General features: G+C 38.1%; 1 protein-coding gene across 10 annotated transcripts in view; it reads right to left on the reverse strand.

The window, feature by feature from the left end:
* The window catches only part of MAGI2 (membrane associated guanylate kinase, WW and PDZ domain containing 2), a 755,449-nt gene that overhangs the window by 209,827 nt on the left and 517,901 nt on the right, over positions 1-27,721 (reverse strand). For all 10 annotated transcript variants that reach the window (XM_037389565.1, XM_037389568.1, XM_037389566.1 and 7 more), the window contains one exon: positions 25,503-25,582. In XM_037389565.1, coding sequence (XP_037245462.1) covers positions 25,503-25,582 — 80 coding nt within the window. The remainder of the gene's footprint in view (positions 1-25,502; positions 25,583-27,721) is intronic.

Consider the following 27,721-nt stretch of genomic DNA (forward strand, 5'->3'; position numbering starts at 1 on the left):
TCTTTATCTTCAATAAAACTTGCAGATAGCTTTCTCCTCTCAGCAGAGAGGAGGTTACTAAAAGCTGATCATTTAAGAAGTGACCCAAGCCTAAGTGACAATTACAAAATGGAAATTGCTAAATAGTGCTATCTGTAGTGCCACAGAGATTCTGGAGCCGCTTTCTACTGCTAAGCCAATCCAAAGTCTATGTCTGACACTAGCCACAAGACTTGTGTGACAATTGCAACTGCAGAAAATTATGTGGGCTAAGGGTTGCGAGGATGTTCATGTAAGAGACTTTAAACTGCTGATACAAATGAGCTTATGTTAGGACTAGATGGCTAGGACTAGCTAGAGGTTAGAGCTAAATAGCAAAATAAACCTGCCTGGTAAGAGGTGATGGTGCTTACAGATGAAATTGATGCAAAATACAAAGTTTACAAACAAAAGTATCATACTGTAACAACAAATAAAAAAATCAACTTTTTTTTTCTCTTGGACTACACAGCAAACTTTCACAAAGATTATGGTATTCATTACCAACACAGTAACAGAAAATGTCTACATGAACAGCTTAAGAGCTTTGGACATGTCATTACATAACAGCCAAACAAGTGACTCTTTCGCCAATTGCCAAGCTATACATTTAAATTTATATTATTAATTTTATATACTAATGCCTGCTCTGCAGTGGATAGATTTTATTTTGGCCTTCAGTGCCTGAACAGTATTCAGATCCCTGAATTGGTATTTAAAACTTCTAAACTGATCTATGCCTTTTTTATAATTATGATTTTGAACAGGCATTTTAAACAAATAAAAGGAGCTGGGAAGGATTATATTCATGTGCTAGTGCACTAACATATCTCTTGACAGAACAAGAGCAAAAATAAACTGTTGGTTTTCTTTTCTTGGAGAGTGACAATACTGAAATTAGAGCAGTTATCTTGATAAACAATGGTAATGTTTTTGTTAGTTTTAGATAATTTAAACCAAAACAATTTTCTGGAAATGACTGAATCGGAAGCCAGCAGAGATAAAATCACCCTTCAGGTTTTCCTTTGGTCCATTGAGTGGAAGTCAGCTCTACATGCCCAACACTGTAAGCATGCAGCCTCCTCCTTTAGAGAAGGTCTTTATAGCTGCCTGGTAAAGACATCCTGTATCTGAGGAACCGGGTAAGAAAAACAACAAGATCTAGGGGAAAAAGTAATCACTGAGAGAACAGAACTGTTCTTTTGTCTGGATGAGTTAACATCCAGACAAAAGTACAAAAGTCAGCCTAATGACATCCCCAATACCTTGTACCTCACTGGGTACAAGGTCTGTGCCTGGGCAGAGGCACCTGCCTGCAGAAACCAAGGGCAGGCTACAGAATTAGGGGCTTAGAGGTCAGATAAACTCCAAAGAAAGAGTGACAATGGGCAAACACCTAAGTAAAAGCCACACTGACAAAAAAGGGGAATTTAATAAATAAAAGAAAAATCAAGAAAGCAAATAGGCAGAAGTTATTAGAAAGGAAAATGCAGGAGAAAATAGGCAGGGTTTCTGATACACAGCCAAATAAAAATATGTAAAGGTTAAGCTGCTAGAAAAAGAGGGGATTAGGGCAGAATTTAATAAATCATGCAAAAAAAAAAATGTGCACTGTTTCTTTCCCTTCTCATTCTGTCTAGAATTTTTCTAGTTAGCTCAGCATTGGATGCCTTTAGTTTTGCATTTTTAGTGATACACTTATAGTGGGTTTATTAGGGGTAGTATGCTGTACAAATACTAAATAAGCATGATTATAAGTGGTTAACAGTCCAAATGCCAGCAAACAGGGAGCCTCTGACACAATGACATTATGCAGATTAGCATATACCTGTTACATACTAATTCATCATCAGTGGTCAATCTACAAATACTTCAGCCGCCACCATTGAGGAAGATAAAGAACAGGTTGTATAGATTTTCCTTCTCTAAATAGGGGCCTGGGTAAAGTCCGTGACAGATAATCTGTGATCTAGGACTGACACTGCTTACTCCTGAATTACCAACATCTTTAAAGTCTGATAGAGAGCCTGTATCTGCTGAGCTATCAGTCTGATGTCTTGAGCATTTGCTAAGATCACTTAAAGGATGGGGAGGGGAAGAGAGATGGAAAAGGAAATATGATGAATAAAAACGAGGTAAAGGAAAGTTATGAGTCTGATAAACAGTTTAACAGTTCAAGCCACCCTCTAGTCAAGAAGAAGGAAAGTTAGGCTTTTTATGCATGTTAAATTACCTCAAAAACTACAGGTTTAAACCCCATTTCTGAAGATATATCTAGTAAGACTTAAAGAGAAAAAATATCCTAGTAAAACCATGACTAAGAGTGTCTGTAGGCGCATAAAACTGTTAAAGCTGCAAAATCCTATTAGAACAGCCCAAACCCAGATGCATTAATAGCATGATGCAGTGCCCTCGTGGTTCCTGCAACCTTATGATTGCAGTGACATTGCCAGAGCATAAGCAAGGGCAGCTGCAAACTTCTCCATGTTGAATAAGTTTTATGTTCTCAGTTACTATGGGGATTTCCTAGCCTGAAACCTACAGGATACAGGTGACCTGGTTTTTAGAACAGGGCAGCTGAGCCTGCCGAGCTCTGCATGGCTGTGCTGGCAGAACTCAAACCTGGCTGTTCAGAGCTGGGCACAGCATCTCCCTCCTGCACTGCAGTGAGTGTCTAAAATGATAGATGACTCCAGGGAAACCTGGGTCCTTCTCAAGCCAGGCAGCCCACATCTACCATCCCAGCAGGAGCTCCGCTCCTCCATCTCCTCAATACTGGTGTAGTGAAGGTTACAGAAACTGCAGTTTAGACTAATCCTGGTGAAAAGACCCACTGAAAAAGAATTAAGAGGAGAGAGAAAAAGGATGGCTGGGATTAATCAGGAGGTACTTGTCGAAAGACAGCCAGAATGAAATGGGAGCTGTCCCTCATACAGCTCAAGTGGGAATGGAGACCTACTTTTAAGTAAAAAAAATAAATAAATAGGTGAGCTATGTCCTTTAGACTTTGAGAACACCAGCCAGTCTGAAACATGGAACATCTATTGCTCTTTCCTATTTTAACTACACCTTCTCTTCAGCAGTCAGTACTTCTGCCTTGGAAGAGCACCAGCACCTCTATGCCAGCTTTCAGTCTGGTATATATTAACCCAATGGTGATAGGCATCTCCAGGAAATTGATTTTATAATGAAAGTAGTGCAGCGCTAACTGTAGTGGAACTCCAGAATGGCATTCCGATTGATAATAAATAACTCAATTTTCAGCCCAGAGGTGATGAAGTATTTAACACTAACAATTCCAGTACCAGAAGAGACTAAATTCTTTGTTTTGCTTTGGCTTGCCAGGTGAGGGAGTGGAAATCAGAGAGTACTTCTTGTCCTCAGAATCCAGTTTAAGGGCAAAAAGGGTAGTACCAGCCAATACATGTGGGATCCAGGAGGAAAACAAAACAGGCAAAGGCTCCTTAAGCAGCAGCCACTGCAGCAGTTCTCTGTAGAATAAATAGCATTTACTAAAAGAGGTGTTGCAGAACAATTTGCCAATCTCATTTTCCACAAAAGGGAAGTACGAAAAGTGCTTTGTGTTTCTCAGGACAGTAAGTTTGAAGCTCCTGTCAAAGTATATTCTCAAAAGGCTTTATTGAGCCTTGGCCCTCTGTGCTAACTAGTAACTTGAGAAATGAACTTGAGGATTTCAGTGAAGGTTTTGGTACCAGAATGCGCTACTCATGGCTAGCAGATGTATGTTCTCTTAAAGGGTTAAATGGCCAAGAGTCACAATGCTAAATGAAAGCTGTCTTCTCATCACAGGCTTAGCAATTTAAGTATAATAATTAAAAATGACAGCCTATGAAATTACTATACTGTTGCCTTTGCTACAAATATCTGCGCTCCTGTAATGGTCCAAAATCTGTAGGTCAGATTAAATTTTGTAAAAAGAGATCGGTTTTGTCCTTTCATTTTGGCTTAGTTAACCTACACAACATACAAAGGAAAAAGACAAAAAAGAATAAAATGCTTCATTCAGCCTGTAAATATTGTACATTGCTTTTATGAAATACTGTATATTATTTTAGCTTTCTCCATTAACTTGTAAACAAGCTGACATACTGATGATGCACACCTCTGTACATATATGTGCAATGGACCGTTTCACATTTAAGGTCAGGGAATTTTCTAATATTTATTCCTTTATAAAGGTATTACCTAGCTAAACTCAATAGATGATAAGAACATTCCAATACACATTTCATGTTCATATTACATTCTTAGCAGAGTGAATTTAAATAGGGTAACAGTAGGTCTTTGAATTTGTATAACTAAAGATTCTACTTTGTCCTTCTCAGTGTCTCTCAAAGGGTACTATCAGTTTGAAAAGCATATTTTTATAAAATGTCTTTACATGAAAAGAAACAAAAGCATTGGCTGAATGTACACTATAGTTTTCTGGTTATTTTTAAAATTTAAGAACATCATTACTTTATGTTAGTATAAAATATTAGAGAATTGTGATGCAGCCCTCTACTTTCAAATTCTCATGTGATAGAAATGTGAATATTCCAGCATTATTCCTGTACTTTAGTAGAATACTTTTCTTGCTTTACTGCACTACAGAAATGTACCTAAATATGTCAAAGAAATATGTCTGTTGCTCTGAACTGCTATAGAATTTTTTGTTGCTTTTGCATTGTATTTGAATTAGCACACTTCAGATCTGTTAGTGAAAATAAAAACCTTCTGTTTTATTTCCTTCAAACCAGAAGACTTGATTTAAGGTCAACATCACAAGATAATGCATCCTTTAGGAAGTTCCCCACTGCAATGCAGAGTTTTAGTAAGATCAGACAGGCTGTGCCCTTGGCCGTTCGGGAATCCCCAACTGGTAATTTAGCTTACAAGCCATTCTATTCATGCCTCTAATCAATGGCCTCTTTTTTTTCCAGGCCAATGACAACTTTATGAAGCAGTATCTCTCTCATGTCTGTAAGAAAAAAACAATTAGCCATAGCTACAAAAGACATTGACACAGATGTATCATCAAATTGCTTTTGTGGGCTTAAACTGCGGATCCAAAAGGTGTTGTAAATGACTTCATTGTTAAACCATTCAGATGTTAGATTTTACTAGGAGACAGGCTAGTAAAAGGAGTTATAATGTTTAGAGTAGGACTTGATCCTGAGAGATGCCGACCAGCTGTGGCATCCATTGACTCTGCTGAAAATTCCGCAGGTCTGTCCCTCTTTCTCAGTTCTGCACATCATGGCTCTGTAGTCCTAGTCAGCATTGTGCGGAGTGGGCACAAATGGCACTTTAAATATACCTGCCTCATAAAAGCATCAATCTAATACTTAACAGAGCTGTACATTTTCCCTTAGCAAATGTGTTTCCTCAGCCTCTCCTGGACCTTGTTTTTGAAGCATCTATTTTTACTGAGACTGTAATAAAGCCTTCTGGGAAACTCAACCCAAAAGCTTCTGTTGGTCAGTTAAATGAGTTTGGTTTAGATTCTGAGCAAATAAAAGACTCTATAAATGTTTCATAAAGCTGATATAGAAAAATAAGTACACCTAGTACTCATTTCATACTGTATATATTTGTATGTCCATGTTGTATAAATAGATGTGTGTATGTAGACATGCATTTCTCTTGTAACGCTAGCAAACTTTGTAAATAATGAACTTTCACAGATTTCACACTAATCAAATTACTTCTTGCTAATAGGTATCCATGGAGGCTGCTCCCCAGGTACTATAATTTTGCTCATTATGTTCTGTAATTTTTCCAGAGAGACAACTCAAGCAACTATTTGATATAGAATGGCTGTACCCAGCTGGCTTTCACTCGAGCAGTTGCTTTGATACAGCATCACATGATGATACTCATTACTTCAGATAAATTATTCAGAAACTCCCAGATGCAGTGTCCTGCAGTTTACTAAGCTATAGGAGAGTTTTGCTGAAGTGTGATGCTTTTATATCACAAACAAATCAGAATTTGTGAGTATTACATACTCCTAATAAGCCAAAAGAAACCATGTACTGGGTCACCAAGTTGCAATTAAATATTAGCATTATTTCTCAAAAAGTTCCTTTAATAGAAATTTTTTTTTTTAACCTTTTCTGAGTGCTGTCTAGGTTTACTTGGGAGATATAACACAGTAGGAAAAATTTACAGATCTACAAGTTTTATTTCCTGTAATTCTTAAAATTTTTAAATCTTGAAGAACTGTTTAACATTTTCAAAATTATAACAGTATTCGTGCTTCACATTTCAAAACTTAGCAGAGGATGAAGTTAGCTTAAATTTAACCCCAGATTTGTATGTTTTCATCAAAAGTTCTTCCAAGTTCTTACATGAGCAGATAATATCTGGAAAAATTGTTTTAAGAATGAGAAATTTTATATATCTATATATCTGTCTCACAAAATTTCCCCTTGACCTGCAGTGCTTACAATCGTCAAACACAGTACTGAATCCAGAGCTCTATCCCAGCATAACTGTATTGCCCTGAGGAACAAAACACCCAACAGATTCTAGAAAATATTCTCAAAGTAACAAAGTGAAGCCAGAAGCTTTTTCCCTAACAAATCTGCCTGTTGGCCACCTCCTACAGAGCTCCTCAGTAGCACAGCATCAACAGGAGGTTGCAGGGGAGTGGAGATAAAGACAAGTGTAAAAGGCTTGTCGTGTCCCCTGTAAGAAAAGGAAGGTCATGGCTGTTGCTGCTGTGTCAGGACAATTTTGTGGGAGACCCCACTCTAAACCAGTTTCTCTGGTAATCCTCCACCCTGGTTAGATACTTCAGGACCTTAATGGGAAGGCTTTCCCTGCAGCTTGCCAAGACTGAAATGGGAAGCATCTCACTTCAAAGACACCTCAGGGTCAATCCCCATTGACTCCCTTTACAGCCGCCTAGGAGGACAGGGGTGTCAGAAGGAAAATCTATTTGATTTAGCATAAAAGGTAAGGGTGAGATGAAACACCCTTTGGAGGTGCCTACAACTACAAAGAACCCATGGTGTCCAGCTCTGGATTTCAACATCCCACTTTTCCATTGCTAAATTGGGCCAGCTGGTTTCATTTCTGTGGAGTAATTAAATTCAGCTAATTAAATTGAGCTGCTGTTACCATGCATTCCTAAAGCCTCTGTTTCAGAAACAAGACGACTGTATTTACTCTCTTTCTGGCTTTTTTTAGCATGGTTTTAGTCCATTTCACTGGTGGATAAAAGTATGCAAATAGTCATCTTAAAGGATCAAACAAAACAAAGGTAAATAAAATTGCCACACATTCCTTCTCAGGATCTTGTGATTCTGAAGTCACCTTCCTGATTCTGAGATATTGATTAAAGACTCTGAAAGCTTATTCTGGATAATCAAATTAAAGCTGCCTGAAGAACAATCTCATAATACTGAGTGATAAAATGACAGATGAATCTTAATCTCCATAAATGCAAAGAAATACACAAAGGGAAAAACAACCCCAACTATGCATGCACATACATTAGTAATGATGGGCTCGAACGTAGTTATTACCACTCAGGAAAAAGATCTTTAAGACACCAGCTTAATCCCAGGGGTATTCAAAAAGCGAACAGAATGTTAGCAATCTCAGGAAAGGAATTGAGGCTAAAACAGAAAACCCTATTATGCCATCAGTAGTGCAATCACATCCCAAGTACTGCATCTAGTTCTGGTCATTCCACATGAAAAGCATGTAGCAGAATGAGCAGGGGTATAGAGGGGAACAGCCACTGTCAACAGAGTTTGGAAGACCTTGTTTGCAAATAGGAGATTTAGCAGACTAGGATTCTCCTGCTGGACAGATATCACGTAAAGGGGTGTGATAAAGGTATATGAAATTAGTAATGATATGAATAAAGTGCAAAGAGAATTATTATGTAGCACTTTTCAAAATACACATCCCCATGATTACCTAGTGAAAATATCAGCAAGCAGGTACCCAAGAAATAAAAGGGGTGGTTTTTTTGTTTTGTGTTGTGTTGTTTTTCTCTCCCCAACCTCCCTGCCCCAAGAACTCATAACTGACCTGTGGATATCATTGCCCCAGGAGGCCAGGAGAGAGAAAAGTTTAAATGGCCCTATAAGGGAATTAGACACATTCATAAGGCACAATTCAGCACAGTGATCCACAGGCAACCTCCAGCTCAGAGATTCTTTAAGATACTGAGAGACAGGACACAGGAACACGTGAGAGGGAGAAGATTATGCCTACTTTGTTTCTTGTAGTCTTTTCCCAACATTTTGCTCCAAGTGGTACTTAAAGATAGGACACAGGATAGGCAGAAAGCTATTCTGAGCCAGTAAAGCAGACCTTATGTTCTTACTATGTTTTCCTCACTATGAGTAAATTAGGCATTTACCTTTATTCAGCAGAAGATCCACCTTTCTTTCAGCTATGGAATCACAATAAAATGCCCAGAATTCTAATTCTACCATTCTAATGTAAGCAAACAAATCTGAATCACTTAATAATGTATTATTTTTTAAAACAATGTGGGTAGTTGCTAAAATAGAAAGAAAACCATGTTTCATTTGTCCAGGAATAAAAGCAGCTTTCAGACTATGGATATCTCTAGCTTTTCTGGTCAATATCACGCGTAAGTTTAGACCAAAAAGATACTGCAGCTTGTCGTCCACCTATGTAATAAAACATGTTGTAGGACTATACTTTCCCAGTTCTCACTGAAGTTCATAAAAACTATGAGCACTGAATATGCCTGAAAGAACTGAATGTATAGACTTGCTTTTATACAACCCTAGTGCATTATTCTGGTGCTGAAGGTTCAAGCAAGTCATCTTTCTTTATCTTCCAGGAAAAGATTATTTATAGCAAAGCACTTTACAAAGAAAAATACAACTTCAAACTAGGATAAAGCCCATCACGCAAGCAGCATTCTGTAAAATCCAAGCTGAGCCAAGCATTCCATATTCATTCCAATTGATTGTTAGCCATACATGATTTTAATTTTAACAGCAGCAAGGAATTTCCCATCTCTTGTCAGAGACTCTCATCACAACATGACAAAAACCCACCTTGTATGAGCTATGCAGCCTAGGAACACCTGATCACAGTTATCCTTTTGGTTCAACTCCTTTGATGAGCAATTTCCAAAGGCAATGTTTAAAGTTTGTGAAGAAAATATATCTCTGGCATTAAACTCAAAAATTTACAGTGATAGGAATGCATTACATAGAAGGAGAAGCCCCACATAGACATCCACAATTCTTTCAACCAGTTTAAAGCTTATCTTGCTTTGCTTGGTGTTGCAAAATTCCGTGTGCATGAATATATGCAAAGCTGAACTAGCGTTTGGGTACACATAACGTTTAAAAAATAAGAGCTGGGACTCAGTCCTCCTCAGAAGGATCAATTCCATGGTGGCTCTATTTCAACCCCAAATTCAGTAAAATTTCAGCTGATGGGCACTGACGCATCGGAAAGGCAATGTACAACAGCAGAAGCTGAAGGGCAGTATTCCCAGTTCAAACATCTCCTCTCAGTTGCACATGATAGTAATGAATGTCGATATTCTGCTTTTCTTACATAGCTCCCTGCAGTAACATCAGTGGGAGATCTGCTGCATACATAAGGAGAGCAGAATAGCAAAACAGAGAACCAGCGGCTCAGAAGTTACGGTGATTAGAATGGTAGAAACAGCTAGATCAGGTCAACAGGACATGAGATGAGCATGTCTTCGCTATTGCCTGAAGTATAAGCATTAAATTGACCACACTAATAACTGTGAATGCACTCTGAAATACATGCAAATTCATTATCTCTGTATCACATTGTGCACGCAACAGGAACATAAAGCACAATTAACTTTTTAATGCAAGTCGTGTTCTGGGGAACACAGGTATTTGTTTGCCAAGCAGGACATTACGTAAGTATCAGCTCCACCTTTCCCCCTAGACAAATATGTACAAAGTTTTCCGATTGATTTTTCAAAGCCTTCTGTATTTGTAATAACAATGCCTAACTTAATTACTATGGCAATAATGGGGCACATTTGCTGTCCCAGGAAAGGAATAAGAATCTGCCATTATGTCTTTTTCACAGATTAAGAGCTAAGCAACAAAAAATATTCTGAACACCCTAAACATTCTAGCTGAGCTTTTTATTAATCTGGTCATTACTAAAAAAACATTCCAAGGGGAGAAAAAGTTCTTAGAGTTTTGTGAATCTCAAGAACAAATGAAGGAAACATGAGCAGATTAACTCAGAGATGATGGCTGACAGAGAAATGTATGTGCGGGGGTTGGTTTTGGTTTTTCAAGTGTCCTGGTAACCATGGGAAGAAAGCCAGCACACATGCAATTTGCCCATCAGCCATTAATTGTCAGTGACCACTGCCACAGTCATTCAAAACCCATTAGAAATGAAAGAAGGAAAACTCATCACAAAGGCACACACAATCCAGAATAAACACTGCTGGCACGCAAATTTTAAATGTAGATTGCTCTGCCACCAGAATACACATTGTTCTCTCCGGAAAGAATATTCATGAAGATGTAATTAAAATATTTGGTGTTGCAAAAACAAAATCTCAAAATGCACACTCCTCATCTGAATAATGAACCCTTCACGTGAATCAATAATGGGAGCCTACGCTGAGAGAAAGGCAAAACCTCCTCCTTACAGATGACGTATCTTTCCTAAGCCAATGCTCTTCAGTGGATTTCAACAGAAGCTATTCAGTGGGGTTTGAAGCAGTCCCCTGACACCTTTCACTAATTGAGAGTTTATTTGGGATTTAAAAAAAATAAAATAGTAAAACTGTATGGTTCTTTCAACATCCTAAAAAAAAATCAGCAACTACAGGATTTGCCAATGTCATCTTTTGTACTAGTGTCACTTATAATCATACTGGTGCTTAGGAGATGAAAGCATGTTTATTACCTTCATTTATCCATAACAATTCATTCTAATTTTGCTTTTGCCAACCTAGTGATAGTGCAGATAGAATCAGTTCTTTACTAATGCAAACATTCCTTAAAGTAACAATTTTATTTCTTGCAGGATTAAGATTAGGGGGAAAAGGTTATTTGTTTTTACTTTCTGCTAGACCAAATTCTACTCCCTTTAACCATGTTAAGATTCCATTTCAGTCAGCAAAACAGCAGAGAATTCAAGCTAGGCATAATGAAATTTTAATGCAATACCATTTACTGAAACAGGTAACTAAGACTACATTTTTCTACCTAATATCACGTGTTCAGTTTATTTATAAAAAATTACCTGTTAATAGGTATATTACAGCTACAATCACGATTTTTTTAAACAAACAAAAAAAAATGATGTACGAATTCCAGCAGTGTAGCAAGCAGCAAGTAGGCATTATTGTTCTACTCATCATGATCATTTTACTAGGCCAACGAAAGTCCCAAACCACAATTTAACGTCTCAAAAATTAACCCCCACATTTAATGACTAATCTGAAGTACTCAGTGGATGTCAAATATGGCACTATGAGACCAGATATCAAAGCATGAGAACAGAAGGATGGAGAGAAGAAACTAAAGGTGATAAAATCCTTCAAGAATCTGGAAAAGAAAGACATGAAGGGAATAAAACACAGAAAGTTCAAACCAATTTGAAAGTCCCCTTTGACATGAACAGGTAATATATATCATGCCTAATCAGTTGGGAAGCCATACAATTTATGGTCTTTCCATACCATTTTTCAGTATTCATCAGAGCAACACTGTACAACCTTGTATATTAATGTACAGCTTGCAAATACTCTTTGAGTTGTGAAGAGACAAAGTAAGTCAAATAGTGGTGGGGACAGAATGCCCAGTCAGAAATATCATGGCAGAGAACGTGCCCACAGAGAACTGAGGCATAGTAAAGAACATGGAACATCTGACTCTGAACTAAGTGAACCACCAGAAAAAAATGGCAGTTTTAATGCATACTAATGGTGGCTACAACTTGCAATAGCCGAATAACCTTGAAACCTACTGAAAGACTGGTGAGACTGAAAAGCCTACAAACATGCCTGCCCCCAAACCCACCAGTGATAGCAGAGCTTTCCCACTTCCACACCTGAACCAGAAAGAAGTGAAATGATTCTTCCAGTCCAATGGAAGAAACCTGGGAATCAATTCCAGACAGAAACCCTTGAAAGAGGAATGTCTGAGTATACAAAATATACCAGTCCCAAAATAGCTAAAGTCGACTGTATTCACCCAGTTTGTAATGCTGAAAATTTCTAAAAACCTGACATAAATTGAAGATAAATTGGTGGTCAAGCAAAAGGCATATGAAAAGCATGAGCTCCATCTTGTGAGAGCAGTGGCAGATGCTTTCAGATTCAGCAGCTGCACATGACCATGATATATCTATCAGGGGTTGCTGTAGTATCTCTAAAAGTGTTTAATTATGAAAGTGATATACAATTGTTCTGGATCCTTTTTGGATGGAAGGAACAGGACATTCAGATACGGATAGAATGTTTCTATTTTTGTAACAGGAAAATTGGGATCACTGAAGTTTTCTTAAAGGAGTAAAAAAGTGCAGACTTGTGTTTTTCTGCAAGGGAAAACCTTGCTACCACAGGTAAGTGTTCTATTATAAAGAAGGTAAACTATAATCATAAATTCAATATGCAAAAATTTTTCTTGTCCAAAGGTAAATCATGGACTAAAGAGAAAATAGGTAAGAGAAATCCAGCTGGGAGTGAAAGAGGAAAAAGATATCTGTTCGTTTAAAAAAAAACATAAATCCAACCCTCCCTTACCCCTTTGCTCCTTTGCTCCCTTCCCCCCAAAACAGTGAAATTTCTGGACAGAGCAACTCATGTCTTTTGTGGTAGTGTCAAATCTGAAAGATGAAATCAAAATTTCTAAAACTAAAACAATTCTCACATTTTCAAAGTCCATTTGAGCAAAAATGCACCGAAGCAAAGTCCAATGTCCAGTACATTTAACTATGCAGACAAAAGAAGCTGTGGCTTGCCAGTTATCTCCAGTCAAGCAGTGCAAACAGTGTTATCGCTGCAGCGCCAGTACGGGAAAGGTTAGGTTATCAACAGTGAGATGTTATCTAGACTAAATAATTTCTCAGACAAAATTGCTAGTTTACACTATTGTTAATAGTTTTGACAGTAAGATATGATTTTTCCCCCCCTCCTTCATGCACCAGAAGGAAGAGGATCCAATGGAAGACCTGGACGTTACTGCTCACTGGGCAGCCTCTTGGCCTCAGGAGTTACCAGAACCTGGCCTGCACAGCTACAGAAATACGCATGGATGTAGATATGTAAGTAAGGCTCCTCTGTGTGTGTTTATGGCAGGGGACTACATTTATCTGGAATCCCTCTGCATTTCTTTTATACAGTTGCATAGACAACAAAGATCCAACGCTTCACCAGCATGTGCAATCAGAAATTACTATTTTGATGAAAAGTTAGACTATATTCTGCAGAATTTAATTAGATATAAAGATTTGACATGTCAAAGAAAGAAATTCTAACGTTTCCCATCTGGATTCCAGAATCCTCCCTGTTTGCCTCACCAAGTCCTTTGTTCCTATCTTTACCAGGTGCAGGGCTTTCTCACATTCAGAGAGCTTTTTCCCCCATTATCTTTCTATGCCGAAATAATTCCATTGTTTTAAGGCATCACAAATCCAAATCTGTTCTCACATAGCCTGCAACACGTTCTCCACATCTCTGCTTTTTATACTTCCCACCTTTCATAGCCACTTATTGTATTCCAAAGCCTTCTACTATGAATTCTGAGAATGCAGTTCTTCCCAACTGTTCTGCAATAGCCACCACATACTAAATGCCTGTGCATTCCTCCCACTCACGCAAATACACTTCTCAAAAAGCTTGAAATGTTACCACATTTTTTTTTTTCCCTCTCCTACAGACAGCACTTATCTTCCACTGGGTCCTCAAGAGTATTAGTCATGAAAGACAGTGGCTTTTTAAAGTGGTGTGTTATCTGTCAAATCTTAAATACAGGACATCTGTGCTCAGACAGGATTTTCCAGCTCTATTTACCAGGGACTCCAACACCCACTTTGAGGAGTTTAGGCTAGAACCAAAGCCCAGGTCTCACAAAAAGAAAATTACTGAAACCTTTTTTAAAGCATATTACAAAAAAAGGAAGTCGGGAAGCCATAAGTATAAGGAATTCAGTTAATATTAAGGAGCAACCCCGAGGTAACTGTATTTGTGAAGCTCAGCTGCTAAAGGTGCAGAAAAGTTTGGATTCACCTTCACTTATCTATAAATTTGTTGCATTATAAACAAAGACCAATCGAAGAATGTTAAAAAAAAAAATAATCTGCCTTTAAAAGTATCTGAAAAATAATGAGCATTACTAGAGATTTCAGCAAGTCATTATATTCCTTATCCAGTAGCAATGTGCTTTGAACTGATTGCCAGGAAATACCCAACAGGTCTGCACAACAAGGCAAACCTTCCATCAAAGAACACCAAATTGTTTTTAACTTCTAAATTCAATGAAATTGCTGACCTTCTGGATGAAATTTAAAATGAGGCCATTATGAAGATTAATTTTTAAAAAGGAGAAGATTGCCATTCCTTTTCATTAATTATCTCTGTCAAAAACAAGAGCTTTCATAAAAAAGCCGAGAGAGGAGGAATAATAAAAACGAAGGTAGCTGGACATACTGTAATGAATATAATCCCACAAGCCCCTCTTTGTTAAATCTATCATGCTTCATTGCCATTTAGAAGTTCAGGATTGAAGGATTTAGACTATAGAGAGAATAGGATTAAAAATCATGTACTCTGATTTCTTCTTATGATTAAATAATATTTCAGGAGGAGTTTCAACCTTTTGTTCTTTATTAGCATCAAGGCCTTGACTATGAACTTTCCTAAATACAGTGTGAATTCTTTTCTCCATGGAAAGATTTTTCTTTCAGAATTTCCCACATTGGAGCATTCCTTTCAATGGTCCTTGTAGGAACATTTCAGGCCACCTCTAGGCTCATACCACACAATGCTTGCATTTTAATGGCAAAAATCAACCTCATGCAGTCAGTGAGAATTTTGCTCGCTTCAGTGGCGAGTGGAATCCAATTTACAGCTCATTAAAGATGTGAATTGTTAAAACTGCGGCCCTGTTTCTTCTGATGAGTTTAAAAAAATTTCTCTCCCTCCCTTTCTAAATTTCATTACACATTCCAGCTGAAAACTACTTAAGCTTAGCCAGTAAACTTGGCAGCAAAATGAGAAAGGGATGCTATCAGAAACTGGATGTGAGGAACTCCACCAGCACCAGCAGAAAATCAAGCTACCATACCCATTTTGTGGTGGTCATGTAGCTTTGGACCATCTTTTAGTTGCAGTGTAGTTTAAACTGTGCTATCATGTTAGCTCCAGTTTACTGGCTCTGTTTTGGGGTACATCACTGCTGAATATATTTATTTTATTCTAAAATCAGATTATAATTTGAAAAAGTTTTACAAAATAACAGTTGAACTTTATTGCCATTTTAAAATGTATTATTTGTTATCTCTTACATCGCTGATGAACACGCTGCATTCCTTACAGTGGGCATTTATGATACATGTTACAATAAAGACTTAAACTGTAAAGGGCCAGATATAAAAAATAATACTCCGTATCTCTCTGATCTTTTTCTTCTGAGAATCTCAGGGCATTTTACAAGCAAATAAGTTTCACAGCCAAATGAAAGGTGTGTTTACATGACCCCCTTTCATAACACACTGAAACTTGTTTTTTTTTCATAACATCATGAACTAATTAGAATGAAAGCCTGTGATCTTTCTCATCAGGGACCATGGGACAAGTTAGTAGCTTCTTCAGCCTGCATTTAGCAACCTTTAAAACCAGCAGGTTGCTGGAAGAGTTACTATGGGGCTGACAACACCTGTAGGGACAGGGATCCTCGCAGCCTGTGCGGTGTCAGCACGCAGCCCCAGGATGCCCCCGGGTCCCTGACATCTCCCCATTTAAACCCAATCTGGGTGAGCAGCAAGAGCAGTGAGCGCAGGACAGCCAAGTGCTAGCTGAACAATCGAGGAAAATAGACATTTTTTTCTGTACTTTCTCATTCATTCTTGCCCTTGCAATTATCAACTCTATTTAAGATTAAGGTTAGTACTCTACAGGGATTTGTATGTCTGAGACTGTGAGAAACCGTAATGGTTCTGAAAGCAAAGTAATACTAATAGTCCATTACAGCTTAAAGGACTTATCTGTCAGGCTGGTAAGTGTGCTTCAAGGAAGCCTCCCTGCACCCCTGAGTTCCCCCAGGGAGATACAGGCAGGTTGCCCAGGGCTGGCCCCAAGGCACAGACAGCCAAGGTATGTACATGTGGACAGCTATTTTGTCCTAAATCTTATCCAAGGATGAAGAAGAATTACTCTTATAAACTGTGTCAAGGTTATCCAGAGAAGGGTCTTCTGAACTCCCAGAAAGAAACACTACTTGAGGTATGCCCTTTCTTATTTTTATGATCATTATTGTGACTTTGGCATTGAAGATTTTTTTTTGTGAATTAATGCCCAGCTGGTGTTGCCAGCACAAAATGCCCTTCCAAGGGTCATGACGGTTCAAGAGATTTTGTTATTGTTTAATTAACCCAAAATTGGAAATGCAAGCTGAAAAAAGCATGTTCAATATGTACTTAAAATGACAGAAACAATTAATTGTGATCAATATTATTACAAGCAATGCCAGCTCCATTACAAAACTGATGGCATTAAATGCTATTTACAAGTGGGGTTAATAATGTGCAAGAGAGAGTTCTAAGTAAAAACTCTGAGGTTTAAAGGTGCAGTATTCTTATCATCTAGAAACACCTGGATTTAGGTCAAAACTGGAAATGAATTTGGTAGTCTGTCAATCCGTTTCCTAATTCCTAGTCATTTGTTCGTATCACAAAGCCACCAGGCAGGAGTGTGTGATGGGCAGTCCCTACTCAGAAATGACTCAGGCCTGGAACAGGAAGGGTTTTGATGTCTGAATTGAAAAGCGTTTGCAGAGCAGTATCAAAAGTTTGCAGCAAAATTACTCATGTGTGCCTGGCGCTCTCAGCTGAACTCTGTAAGCATTGCTTACTTGCCCTTGGGAAAAAAACAAACCAACAGTCCTTGGCACAGCAGCTCAAACCATCCCAGAGGAGATGGTTTAAAATGTCTAGGGACAATACCATGCTCTACATTGCGCTCATATTTTCTCTCTGGACTGATTAATCTACATTATATTCTGCACCCCACCTGGCAGAGGAGCTTACTCAACATGTTTTTCTCACTTGCAGAATAGTATCTTTTCCAGGCTGTAACAGAGAAACTTGTTGTGTTTTAAAATAAAAGAAATGGGTCCCCACATGCTATTTCAGAAACAGTGTAAGCCATGTCCTCAAGAGAGGATGCAGAGGAGGCCAGAGTCTGGCTCTTAGATGGATGTGCTACTTCAGAGCCTTGGATATTTTGCTAAGCTCTGGAGAGCATCAAGATTCAAGATGCAAGCATGCTGATTAACCTTCCCTCTTTTCAGTTCTCAGCTATCTCCCTCTTCACTGCACAGCTTTCTGCCTTGTCAATTTGTACTGAATTCCCCAGCCACAAACAAATTCCCAACGCGGGATCTGGATTCCCTTTCAGGCACTGGATCACCACCTATCAGATGCTGCAGCAAGTACCTGGTAGGTGCCCACATCAGCTACAATAGGGAATTCTTTGCTTTTCCCTTCACAGAGAGAGCACCTCCTTGGCTATCCCTATCCATCGTGATTGTGCCTGATGCTTCCTCTCCCATTTGTAATCACTTAGCACATCCATATCGACACATAATGGTTCTGTGTTTTTCATGGAAAATATTAACTAGCATTTACAGTCCAGCCTCCAAATGGCTTCAGTGAAGAAGAATAAAACCCACTTTAAGTATTCCTGAAATTTCATGGGAGATGGACAGGTGGATAGACAAAGTTTTTTCAATGTGGTTGGCAGCTGTTTATTATTAACTGAGGCCAACAGGAATAATGGAAGATAACATAGGCTAGCAGAATTTTTATGTCTTGCATTGCTGCTGTGGACCACGGATTGAAATCTGTATTACAGACAGACACTTCTGTGGCCTTTATTTAACTATGATTTAGTCATATGTCATAAATTAACATTAAGCTAAAATTCTCCAAGACAGCTTTCCTGAAAAAATGCCCATATGAAAGGCTAATAAAATAAGCAAAGGTCTCTTTGTATATAGTCAGGTCCCTATACAGAAGCATTATTTTATATGGTGACCTATTTAATAACCAACAACATTCCAGCATTTGAAGAAAAGAATTAAGAAAGAATTAAACTATGCTGATACAAAATCTAAAAAAAAAAAATTCTCCTCAATGTATTTCCAACAGCAAATATAGTTCCCTGGAAACAAGGTTTAAAATAGTAATGCTAGTAGACCCTTGACTATAGTGGAACAAATGGTACCTTTTAACACACAGTGTAACTACCACTTAGCATTAGATATCAATCATGACTTGTATAACTCTAGGAGTACATGTTTTGATCAAGAAAAAGCCTACTTTTCTGAAGATGATATCTCTTACTGCTTTGGTTTCCCAGGGAAATAAATTTTATGGGTTCATACTGCCCGTCTCTTCATCCTTTCCCTCTGTTAAAATTTGAACTTCTTGTTACTTTTCAACTAAATTTAGCTGAGACACAGGTATCTCAAAGATAAACACATTGCCCCTGCATCAGATAATGTTACACCTCGAGCTCAGCAGGTACTTGTCTGACCTGCACAAGCCAATCTGGTTTGCAGACAACTTGAAAAGGGAAGAAAAAAACCCAAAACATTTCCATGCCACTGAGAGAAAAATTTGTATGAAGCGATGAACAGAATACCATGTTGAGAGACACAGTGCTTGGGGTCACACAGCACTAGACACAACCCAAAAGCCAGCCTTCTTTCCCAGTTCATATTGGGATCCGTTCATTCAGCAGAAACAGGGGTTAGATGTTGAGTTGCAAGATGTCCTGTAAGTGCTTTGTCCACTCAACAGCGTAGGGCTCTTCCTCATCATTCCATGTCCTCCTTTATCCCTGTACGGCACTACTCCATCCAAGTTTCACATGTAAATCTCTGACAAAAATTAACCCAATCAGCCAGAAAGCCGCACACCCCTTTGTACCCTAGACTGCTGAAAGATTTGGTTTCAAACTCTAGGCTACTACTACTTCAATCAAATGTAAACCTATTTTATATGCTACCAGTTGCCACTAGTAGGCATTGACACTCATAAACGGTATCCATATAAGATACAAGTTCACTGCTTGGTTTCCAGGGAAAATACCTGTAAAGGAACTGGGAAGTAATGCTTTACCCATCAAACCAGCATGCCTATGCCCAAATGCATCTACAGAACAGAAATATGAAGGGTTAACATGTCTTACTGCAGCATAGTGAAGAATCAGGTAAATAATGAATTTTTTTTCCTTATTCTGTTTGTGATTTACCTTAAGTTGCAACGTTGGATAGAGTTATGCAAATGTTTAACTATAGAGCAGCTCGCATTTGCTGAAAGGAAGGTGTATACAGAAAGGCATTCCACAGTTTGATCATGACAGAAATGCTCAAAAAATCTCTGTAAATAAAAGTGTGGCTAAAAGTACTGAAAAAACTGCTCATGTCATAAAGCAGTCTGAGTCACATCTATTCTTTTGAGGAAAAAATAATATTGATAGGTATTCAGTATGAATTAAAACAAGAAATCAAGCGGTCCAGTTTTGAGACCATATTTTTATCAATTTATATGTTCAGTTGCATCTTTAGAAGTGAAAGAAAAAAATTTTTAGAAATAAAATTTTTAAATAATAATAAAAAAATATAAATAATCCAAAACCAGTTCAAACACAAACAGATTTTTAAGATGCTCATCATGAAACAGGGATTATGGAAATTAATGACAATGCCAATTATTTATTCTTTCTTTTCATTATTTATTTTTATTCCGCATAAACAATCTTCTCAAAGGAAGAAGGAAAGTATCATTTAGCAAATACAAAAAAGAACAATTAATTTTAGATCTTGTTTTTACGCAGTAGAGTGGGTTGAATTTCATGCTTAATAATAATAATATTACCTCATAAATCTACAGAATCTTTCTTTGTGTAGGATTTATTTGCTGGAAGCTGAAGTTAAAGTGGTTATATGCAATGGTTCATTATGTGGTTTGAACTCTTAATAAGAAACTCAAAATGTATTAAATGTTAGCAAGATGAGAAAGACAGTCCTACATTTTATTTCTTTCATGCCAACAGACAAATGAAAGGTATTATGAAAAGTTACTAATTTTAACAAAGTCTGGTAAAATCTGAGCAAAAGGTTGGCTTGGATTCCTGTTTACATTTGTGGAAATACGAAAGTAGAGGCACCCATATAAACATTCCTCTGCCGTTGGAAGTCTAACTTCTACAGTTAGATGGTTTAGAGAGGGGGAATATCTACTGGAGACAAGCAAAATAGTCCAGACTGCAGACTAATTGCCGGGCTCCAGTCCTTTCTAGAGTTAATATAGGAGCATGTAAAAATGGTGAAGCGATAGCTTAGACTAGGAACATGGAGAGTGACTGTATGTTAAATGGTGAGGTTTTGAGAAAGAAGCATTTTTCAGCATTAAAGCGCTCATAAAATGTAAAGCAAAATGGTTTGAGAATATTTTTTTCTTAAATCTCAGCACCACTTAAAGAGGTTTCCAAACTGAAAACACAGTGAACAAAGGTGCTGCTGTGTCTCACAAGAGATGTATCCAGCTACAAATACTCTACATGAAGTTTCAGAAAAACAGTAAGGAAAAGTGGGCCTATTTACTCCCGTGAAAGTTATTGGTTTGCTGGGATAGTTACACCCTTGAGATTACAGCTAGCCTAATCAGTGATTGCCCTTATGATTCTGAATTTAACATTTATCTTCTGTTTTGCTTTTTTGTTTGTTTGTTTGTTTTTTTCTGGCAAGAATCAAATATATAAATACACATGTTTAAAAATTCAGTTATAGCAATAAAACTACAGCTTTTTTTTTTTTCCAGACGTTCAGAAATTCTGAAATGTTTAGAGACGATTGATGAAGATGATGATGGAGTTCTGAAAGAAGGGAGCTCAGTTCCTGACTTTGTGACTGCATGCGCACACTGCATGTGCTATGACACATGGCACGTGCCAAGCAAAGCCCTGAGAGGGAGCTCTGCTGTCTGGGTGAAAAAGTAAAAGGCAGAAGTCCCATATGCCATGAAATGGCAGGGCAAGGATCTCTGGAGGTGGAAAGTACTGCTATTAGCAAAAGGGAATTTGCTTGGAGGACTCGGGATGGGAGATGTCCAATGGGAGGCATCATATGTAGCATGAAACAAGGGGTCAGTCAGGAGAGAAAGACGAAGAGGACAAGGGTAGATGTGTGTGTCAATGGCATGAAGAAGAGCACTGAAGCTGTGCGTGGCAGCGAGCTCACCAAAAGGTATCGCCTGTGACTACAGGAATGGCAGAAAGGATAACCCAACAAGAAGTGACAGGACAGTGGGGCTCAGTTCAAGATGAAGACACTTAAATGTAGTATTCTGTCTACATACAGGTGTTTACATTTGAACCAGATATCTGTGCCCTCTAACTGTCAAACTTGAGCTGACATTCACAGTCAATGAGGTTTAAAGGCAACTCAGCTCACCCGAAATAAACATCTACATTTTGCAGTCAAGTTGGTGGGTGTAGAGGAGATGGAAAGACAGATGACGAGATGAATGCTAGGTGAAATCAAAGCTTTATTTATAGCCTTAAGCCTACTTGTATTTGGAAACTAAGAGATAGGAGAAAGGAGGTTGACATAAAAAGAAATGGAGGGTTAAGAGCGATGGAGACTACTGATTGGGATGGGTTAGTAATGAAATAAGTGAAATTTGTATTAATGAAATAAGTGAAATTTGACATATCTAATCCCAGGAAATTTCAACAGCTGTTTAATCTCCAAATTGGATAAAGAAGTAAATGCTCACTTTTCTCCAGAATGGAAAGTTCCCTAAAGTGAATTAAAAAATTTGAAAAATTTAATTACTACGTTTCGTAACCAAAAATGAACTTTCTAAAGCCTGAGCTATTTCATGTCATTAAGGCTGAACTGCCTTTCAATATTAAACTACATTTTTTACTGCCTGATGGGACTTGTCATTCTTTTCCATATTCTCTCCCGAAGAACAGACTCTGTTCATAGACCATTCACACAATGTACCTGCAATCATGCAAATCCTGTGAGTCTGCTATGTAATATGACTTTACAGAGAATGTAGGAACCAGGGAATCTAGCTCAGAGAAACAAAGGGGGCAGAAGTATAACTTCTGTTGTACTCTACAGATAAAGATTGGTTAACCGATTTTGATGTGGGGGAAAAAAAAAGAAAAAGAAAAGGAATAATTTAAAAGATGTATTCTAATTCAGAAAACCCAAATATTTAATTCATATTTTCAGGAAAGAAAATACAATTATTTTTAACAAAGTCAAGATTTTCTGGAAATCCATAAAAAATTCTAGCTCTTACTGAAAAATTGCCGTCTATTTTACTTACTGCTATTATGAAACTCAGATATGCACTATACAAACAGAGAGTAAAAGGCAATTCTTGCTTCAAAGACCTGCCATCTAAGTAGATCTGACAGAGGAAAAGTCAAAGTAATTTGCTGAAACTCGCACAGAAGTTCCATGACAGAGCAGAAATAAATATCAGCTCTTAAAACCTCCTGACCTGCAAAGGGGTTCAGAGCAGTGGGTGTCATTACAGGAAAATAGAAAGAGTCAACAGCACAGAGGCAAGGAAAGCTTGACTTGGTAGAGCTTTTCAATCCTTTGGCAAAGGCATGTGAAAATTTTTCAAGAGGAGGGATGTGCTGGAAGGTTGGTTTGGATTTTGCAAAGAAAAATGAGCAAGCACTGGGATCTGCAGATACAGAAGCCAGAGAAAATGAAGAAATCTTATTTGGCAAAGGAGTATTGAAGAGCTGAAAGTGGAAGAGAGGAAGTGCCTGGAGTGGAGGGGGCCCTCAACATCACTAGCCCAGAACATCAGGACTCAAACACTGTACGCTGCTTGGACATTGTCTGGTGTGGAAACTGCATGCTGGTGGCAGAATGAAGAAGACTGATTTGGCAGGATTTGCACTGAAAGGAGAACACAAAAGTTGGGTTGTTCAGAATGAAAACCTAATAGCAGAATCTGATAGGTGATAAAGACATCATAATGTATCTCAGAGAATCAATGCAAGTTTCAGATGTGACAAAATGAATGTCAATGAAAAATACAAGTTATGCTGATAGCGATAAAGAAGCAAGGTAAGTATCATTTCCTATCTAAAATCTGATGTCTTTCTAAAATTTTGCATCTCCGAGTAAAATGTACCAGAATAAATCATAAAGTGCAACAGAAAAAAAAATATTTGGCATTAAAAACCATCTACCAAGCCATAGCTGAAACACATGCGAAATTAATCCTCGATCTGACATTAAATCTAAAAAAAAATAAACTCCAGATCCCCATGTGCTGTAACAAAGTCCCTGGTGTTGGACCTCAATGACAAGGTACAGTCATTTGAAGGCATATTACTGATTTTTAAGAACATTTTCTTCTGCAAGTATTGAATTAAAAAAAACCCAAACCACACTTTTGAGCAACCGAAGAACCTTAGGAAAAGAGAGGATGTTGCAAGAACAATCTCTGTAAGAATAGAAAATCTCTCCCTAAAGTCTTTTATGCTTCAAGTACTTTGCATTAATGAGCTGAGCAACGCTTAAAAGAAGAACATGACCCAGCATACTATAGTAATTCAATAATCCAGCAGTCAAATAACTACAAAATAATGCTGTTTCTTGAATCCACCAATCCGAATTTTTTTCAGATACTTTGGTATTTTTTTTTTTTAATATTTCAGTGCTTGCTGTGATTTCTGTATACAACAGCTAACAGGAAAAGAAAAAAAAAAAAGCAACACATATTTATTCCAAGTAACTCTGTGATATGTTACTCCACAGATATCGGTGTATTTTTCTTCTGCTTTTTCCACTAGTATTCCTTAAGGAACAGGCAAAGACAAAGCTTCGTAGAAGTAATGTGAGATATTTAGAATGCAAAACTCCTGTGCCCTTGTTTTGTTTCAGCAACACACTTCTGTTGTATTCACTGTAGAATTTACTCCGGGAGCTAGTGTTGTCAGTGCTAGAATAAGCATCACAAAGTCATTCAGACATGTAATTTCTGATGTCAGAAGAGAACGTCAGAATTACTGCCGAAATAAGGAAGGGATATTTGGAATACAGCAATCTTTCAAAATGTAGCCATTTACAAAAAACCCAGGAAAATTCTCTACCAAACCATTGACCCTGCATTTCATAGAGCCAGCAACTCCTCAGTGACCTCTTTATCAGCCCCAAACGGCACTGAGTTTTCTTTCGGTTAATAGTTTGTACATTAACCAGATGAATGTATTTTGGAAAATTTGAAATAAATCAGATACAGTACATGAAAAACTATTAATATATTTAAAGAATTTACAAATGCTTTGAATTAATGCACATAGCATGCATGCATTTAATCCTCTGTATCTCACAATAATAAAATGAGTAGCAGTCTTTAGAAATCATTACTTAACTGGCTAATTGAACTGACACTGAACTATAAAACACTGGAAAAAACCCTCCTCAGAAAAAGATCTATTACAATGCCTTTTTACTTTGGCTATATTAAATCATTTTGATTCCTGAAACTTTACCAGAGAAAAAAACAGACGTTATACTGAATGCGTATAAGATACTTTGATATGATCTGTATTATTTCATATCTCTGAATCTGTCAACATAGTCGTCTCTCCTGCACAACAACTACAGCTCCTTTAAGCATCCTCAACAGTATTTAAGCTTTTAAATTTCAAACCATTAACAATGCAGTACCCCCCGAATCCAGCCTTGAACTCTGACAGACACTGATCTCTTTCCTCCCTCCCACACCCTGTTTTATCAGGCACTATTTTGTTTAAATTGGCTACTAAATAGCATAGCACTGTACCTTTAAAAACAAATCAAACAATATTCATATTCCCACGGTGCTGCTAGTTTCCCTTATGCATTGAATCGCCTGTAGATTAAAAGCTCAGAATCTGAAAAGGGATTCTGTTCTGCCGACCAAAGTTCTCTGTAGGAGATGAGGGAGAGGGTCAGTCCCGGAGTCACACACACAACAGGCAGAAAACACACTTGTGATCCTCAGCTTTGGATAGCATCAGAAAGGGGAATAAAAAGCAGAAACACATGGCACACTGAGAACTGGTATCACTTATGGCTTCTAACCAAAGCAGCAATTAAACACCTTTCATCATTCCCCCAAATGCCTGATTTTTGTAAGAACTGAGACACACACACACACACAAAGGCAAATCCCCTCTGAGCAGCAACGAAAACTTAATAACCTACCATTTTCTTTGCACTCTTCTGGAGGTTTAGCCTTTTTCGCAAGTCGTGGATCCAGCCATGATGTTGTCTTTGTGTTATGGCTGAAAAGAAAAGAGATCACTCTGAGCAGACACATACTGAAAGGAATCAAGTTTATTCCTTAAGAAAAAAGGGTTAGTCCAACAAAATTGCAATCGATACACTTAATTTGCTTACTGGTTCTAAGTAGCCCTGAAGGAGGTGTAAGAGTAATTGTGCAAGGCAGCTGTAAATTTGGCAACCTCAGCTCCCTGTCCTCAAAGCAGCTATTTTTATTAAAATCAACTAGAATGTTGCCAAGTTAACCTCATTGAAAATGCAGAACTCATCCAGAGCAAAAGGAATTTATTACAAATACAGTGTTCTCCCGTTGAATGAGTGCAGGCGACAGGATTCTGTACCATTCTCACAGTTTTCAGATAGAATTATTTTCATCTTAAACCTGTCCTTTTCATAAATACAGGTTTGTTATTTCTCACCAGCAGTACTGGCAAGGCATAGCAAAAGTGATGCAAATTACAGCATGCTCCTGCAAAGTCTACATTTCCGGACAGAGTGATTAATGACACTTTGTTTAACAAACCTTTATCTCTCCATATATAATCCTTCCATCGAGATAAAATAGATATGCACAAGCTGAATGAATCATGTGGCTCCTATCTATACTCTGAATAAATCTTTGAGGAATCAGCCATCAAATAGCATTGAACTGGCACAAACTGTTTTCTGGGAGAATATTATGCCAGATGAATGGATACTTAGCACAGCTAATGAGACTTAAAACCAGATCTTTTCTACTTATACCTTTCCCATAAGCATTTGAATTTGGAGCCAAATATTTAACATATATTAAGAAAGGAAGACTATAAACCAGAAAAGGATGTGATCATTAGTCCTCTATTTTTTTGAGATGCCTTTCCTACAGTACCATCATTCAGAGACACTCCTAACCCATGTTTTATTTATCTGATACATCCTAGGAGGATGCTTGTTCCATACAGTACTGAATTTTTTAGTTTATTATTAATTTGCTGTGTCATTTTAAAGTGTACTTAAGACTTCTTCCATAAACATTAGTATAAGGTGTACAAAATAGGGGACCTGGCAAAAAAAAAATGGATTAGCATGCAATTAGTAGTTGATGAGTTACTGAATAACTGATACAGTCCATGTGGTCCAAACACCACTGTTTCCCCAGGGGAAAAATAAATGCACAGAGCCGGTGCCCTCTCCCACCTTGACTCCCTGTTGAGTCCATGGCAGAGAACTTTTTCTCTGCCTCGATTTCTCTCTCTCTCTAAAACTGGAGGGATGCTACCTACTTCTCAGCATTATTGTCACCATGCTAAAACTTCCTCCACGTTTTGGATGGGAGAAAAGGTAGATGAGAGTTATGTAAGCATAAACTGGCAACTGAAATGAAAATTGAGGCATTTAAATTCCTATTTTAAGCATGCCCTAGTCTAGAACACCATTCACGACAGGTGACGAGGATAAACAAAACCTTCCCTTACTTTTAGAGCAGAGCTGTGTTTGCAGAGTATGAAGAATGATAAGCCAAAGGTACGGTAAATTTGAAATCATGCCAGCAGCCCCTGCTAGATTGCAAATGTAACTAAGATGCTTCTCTGAAGCTCTGCCTGCCTGTGGTCTCCTGTAGGATGTATTTTTATACTGCAGTCACAGCCTAACTGCAGCTTGTGCAGACATCATTGAGGTAGCTTTAAATTAACTAGGGGAGATACTGGCAGCAATGCCACTGCAGCAGCACCCACCCCAGGGTGGGCTCGTCACCCCAGCACCTGCCCAGCTACTTGGGTGCAGCCAACAGCACATGCTGAGCTCCACGCCACCACGGGTGCCCCCTTAGCAGTGCCAGAGCTCAGCGTGAGCTTGGACATACCTGTGTAAGCTTGCAGTCGCATCTCTGGAGTGTGGGCATGTCTGAACGACTGCCACCCTCTCCCAGCTACTAATTCCGAATGATTTTAGGGACCTCCACTGGTTGTAGGGGACTAAGATTCACAGATAGTTTCCTATGGCTTTAAAAGAGTAATATCTATGACTACTAGTAGTAATGTTTGCTGTGGTATAAAGCAGATCTCAAAGCACTTTACAAAGGAAATAAAAATCACCACCCCTGATTTCAAGGTGGGAAAATGGAGTCACAGAGTCCAGTGACTGCCCACAGCCACCAAACA

Source organism: Falco rusticolus, chromosome 5 (genome assembly GCF_015220075.1).
Source record: "Falco rusticolus isolate bFalRus1 chromosome 5, bFalRus1.pri, whole genome shotgun sequence".
In the NCBI taxonomy this organism is placed as follows: domain Eukaryota; kingdom Metazoa; phylum Chordata; class Aves; order Falconiformes; family Falconidae; genus Falco; species Falco rusticolus.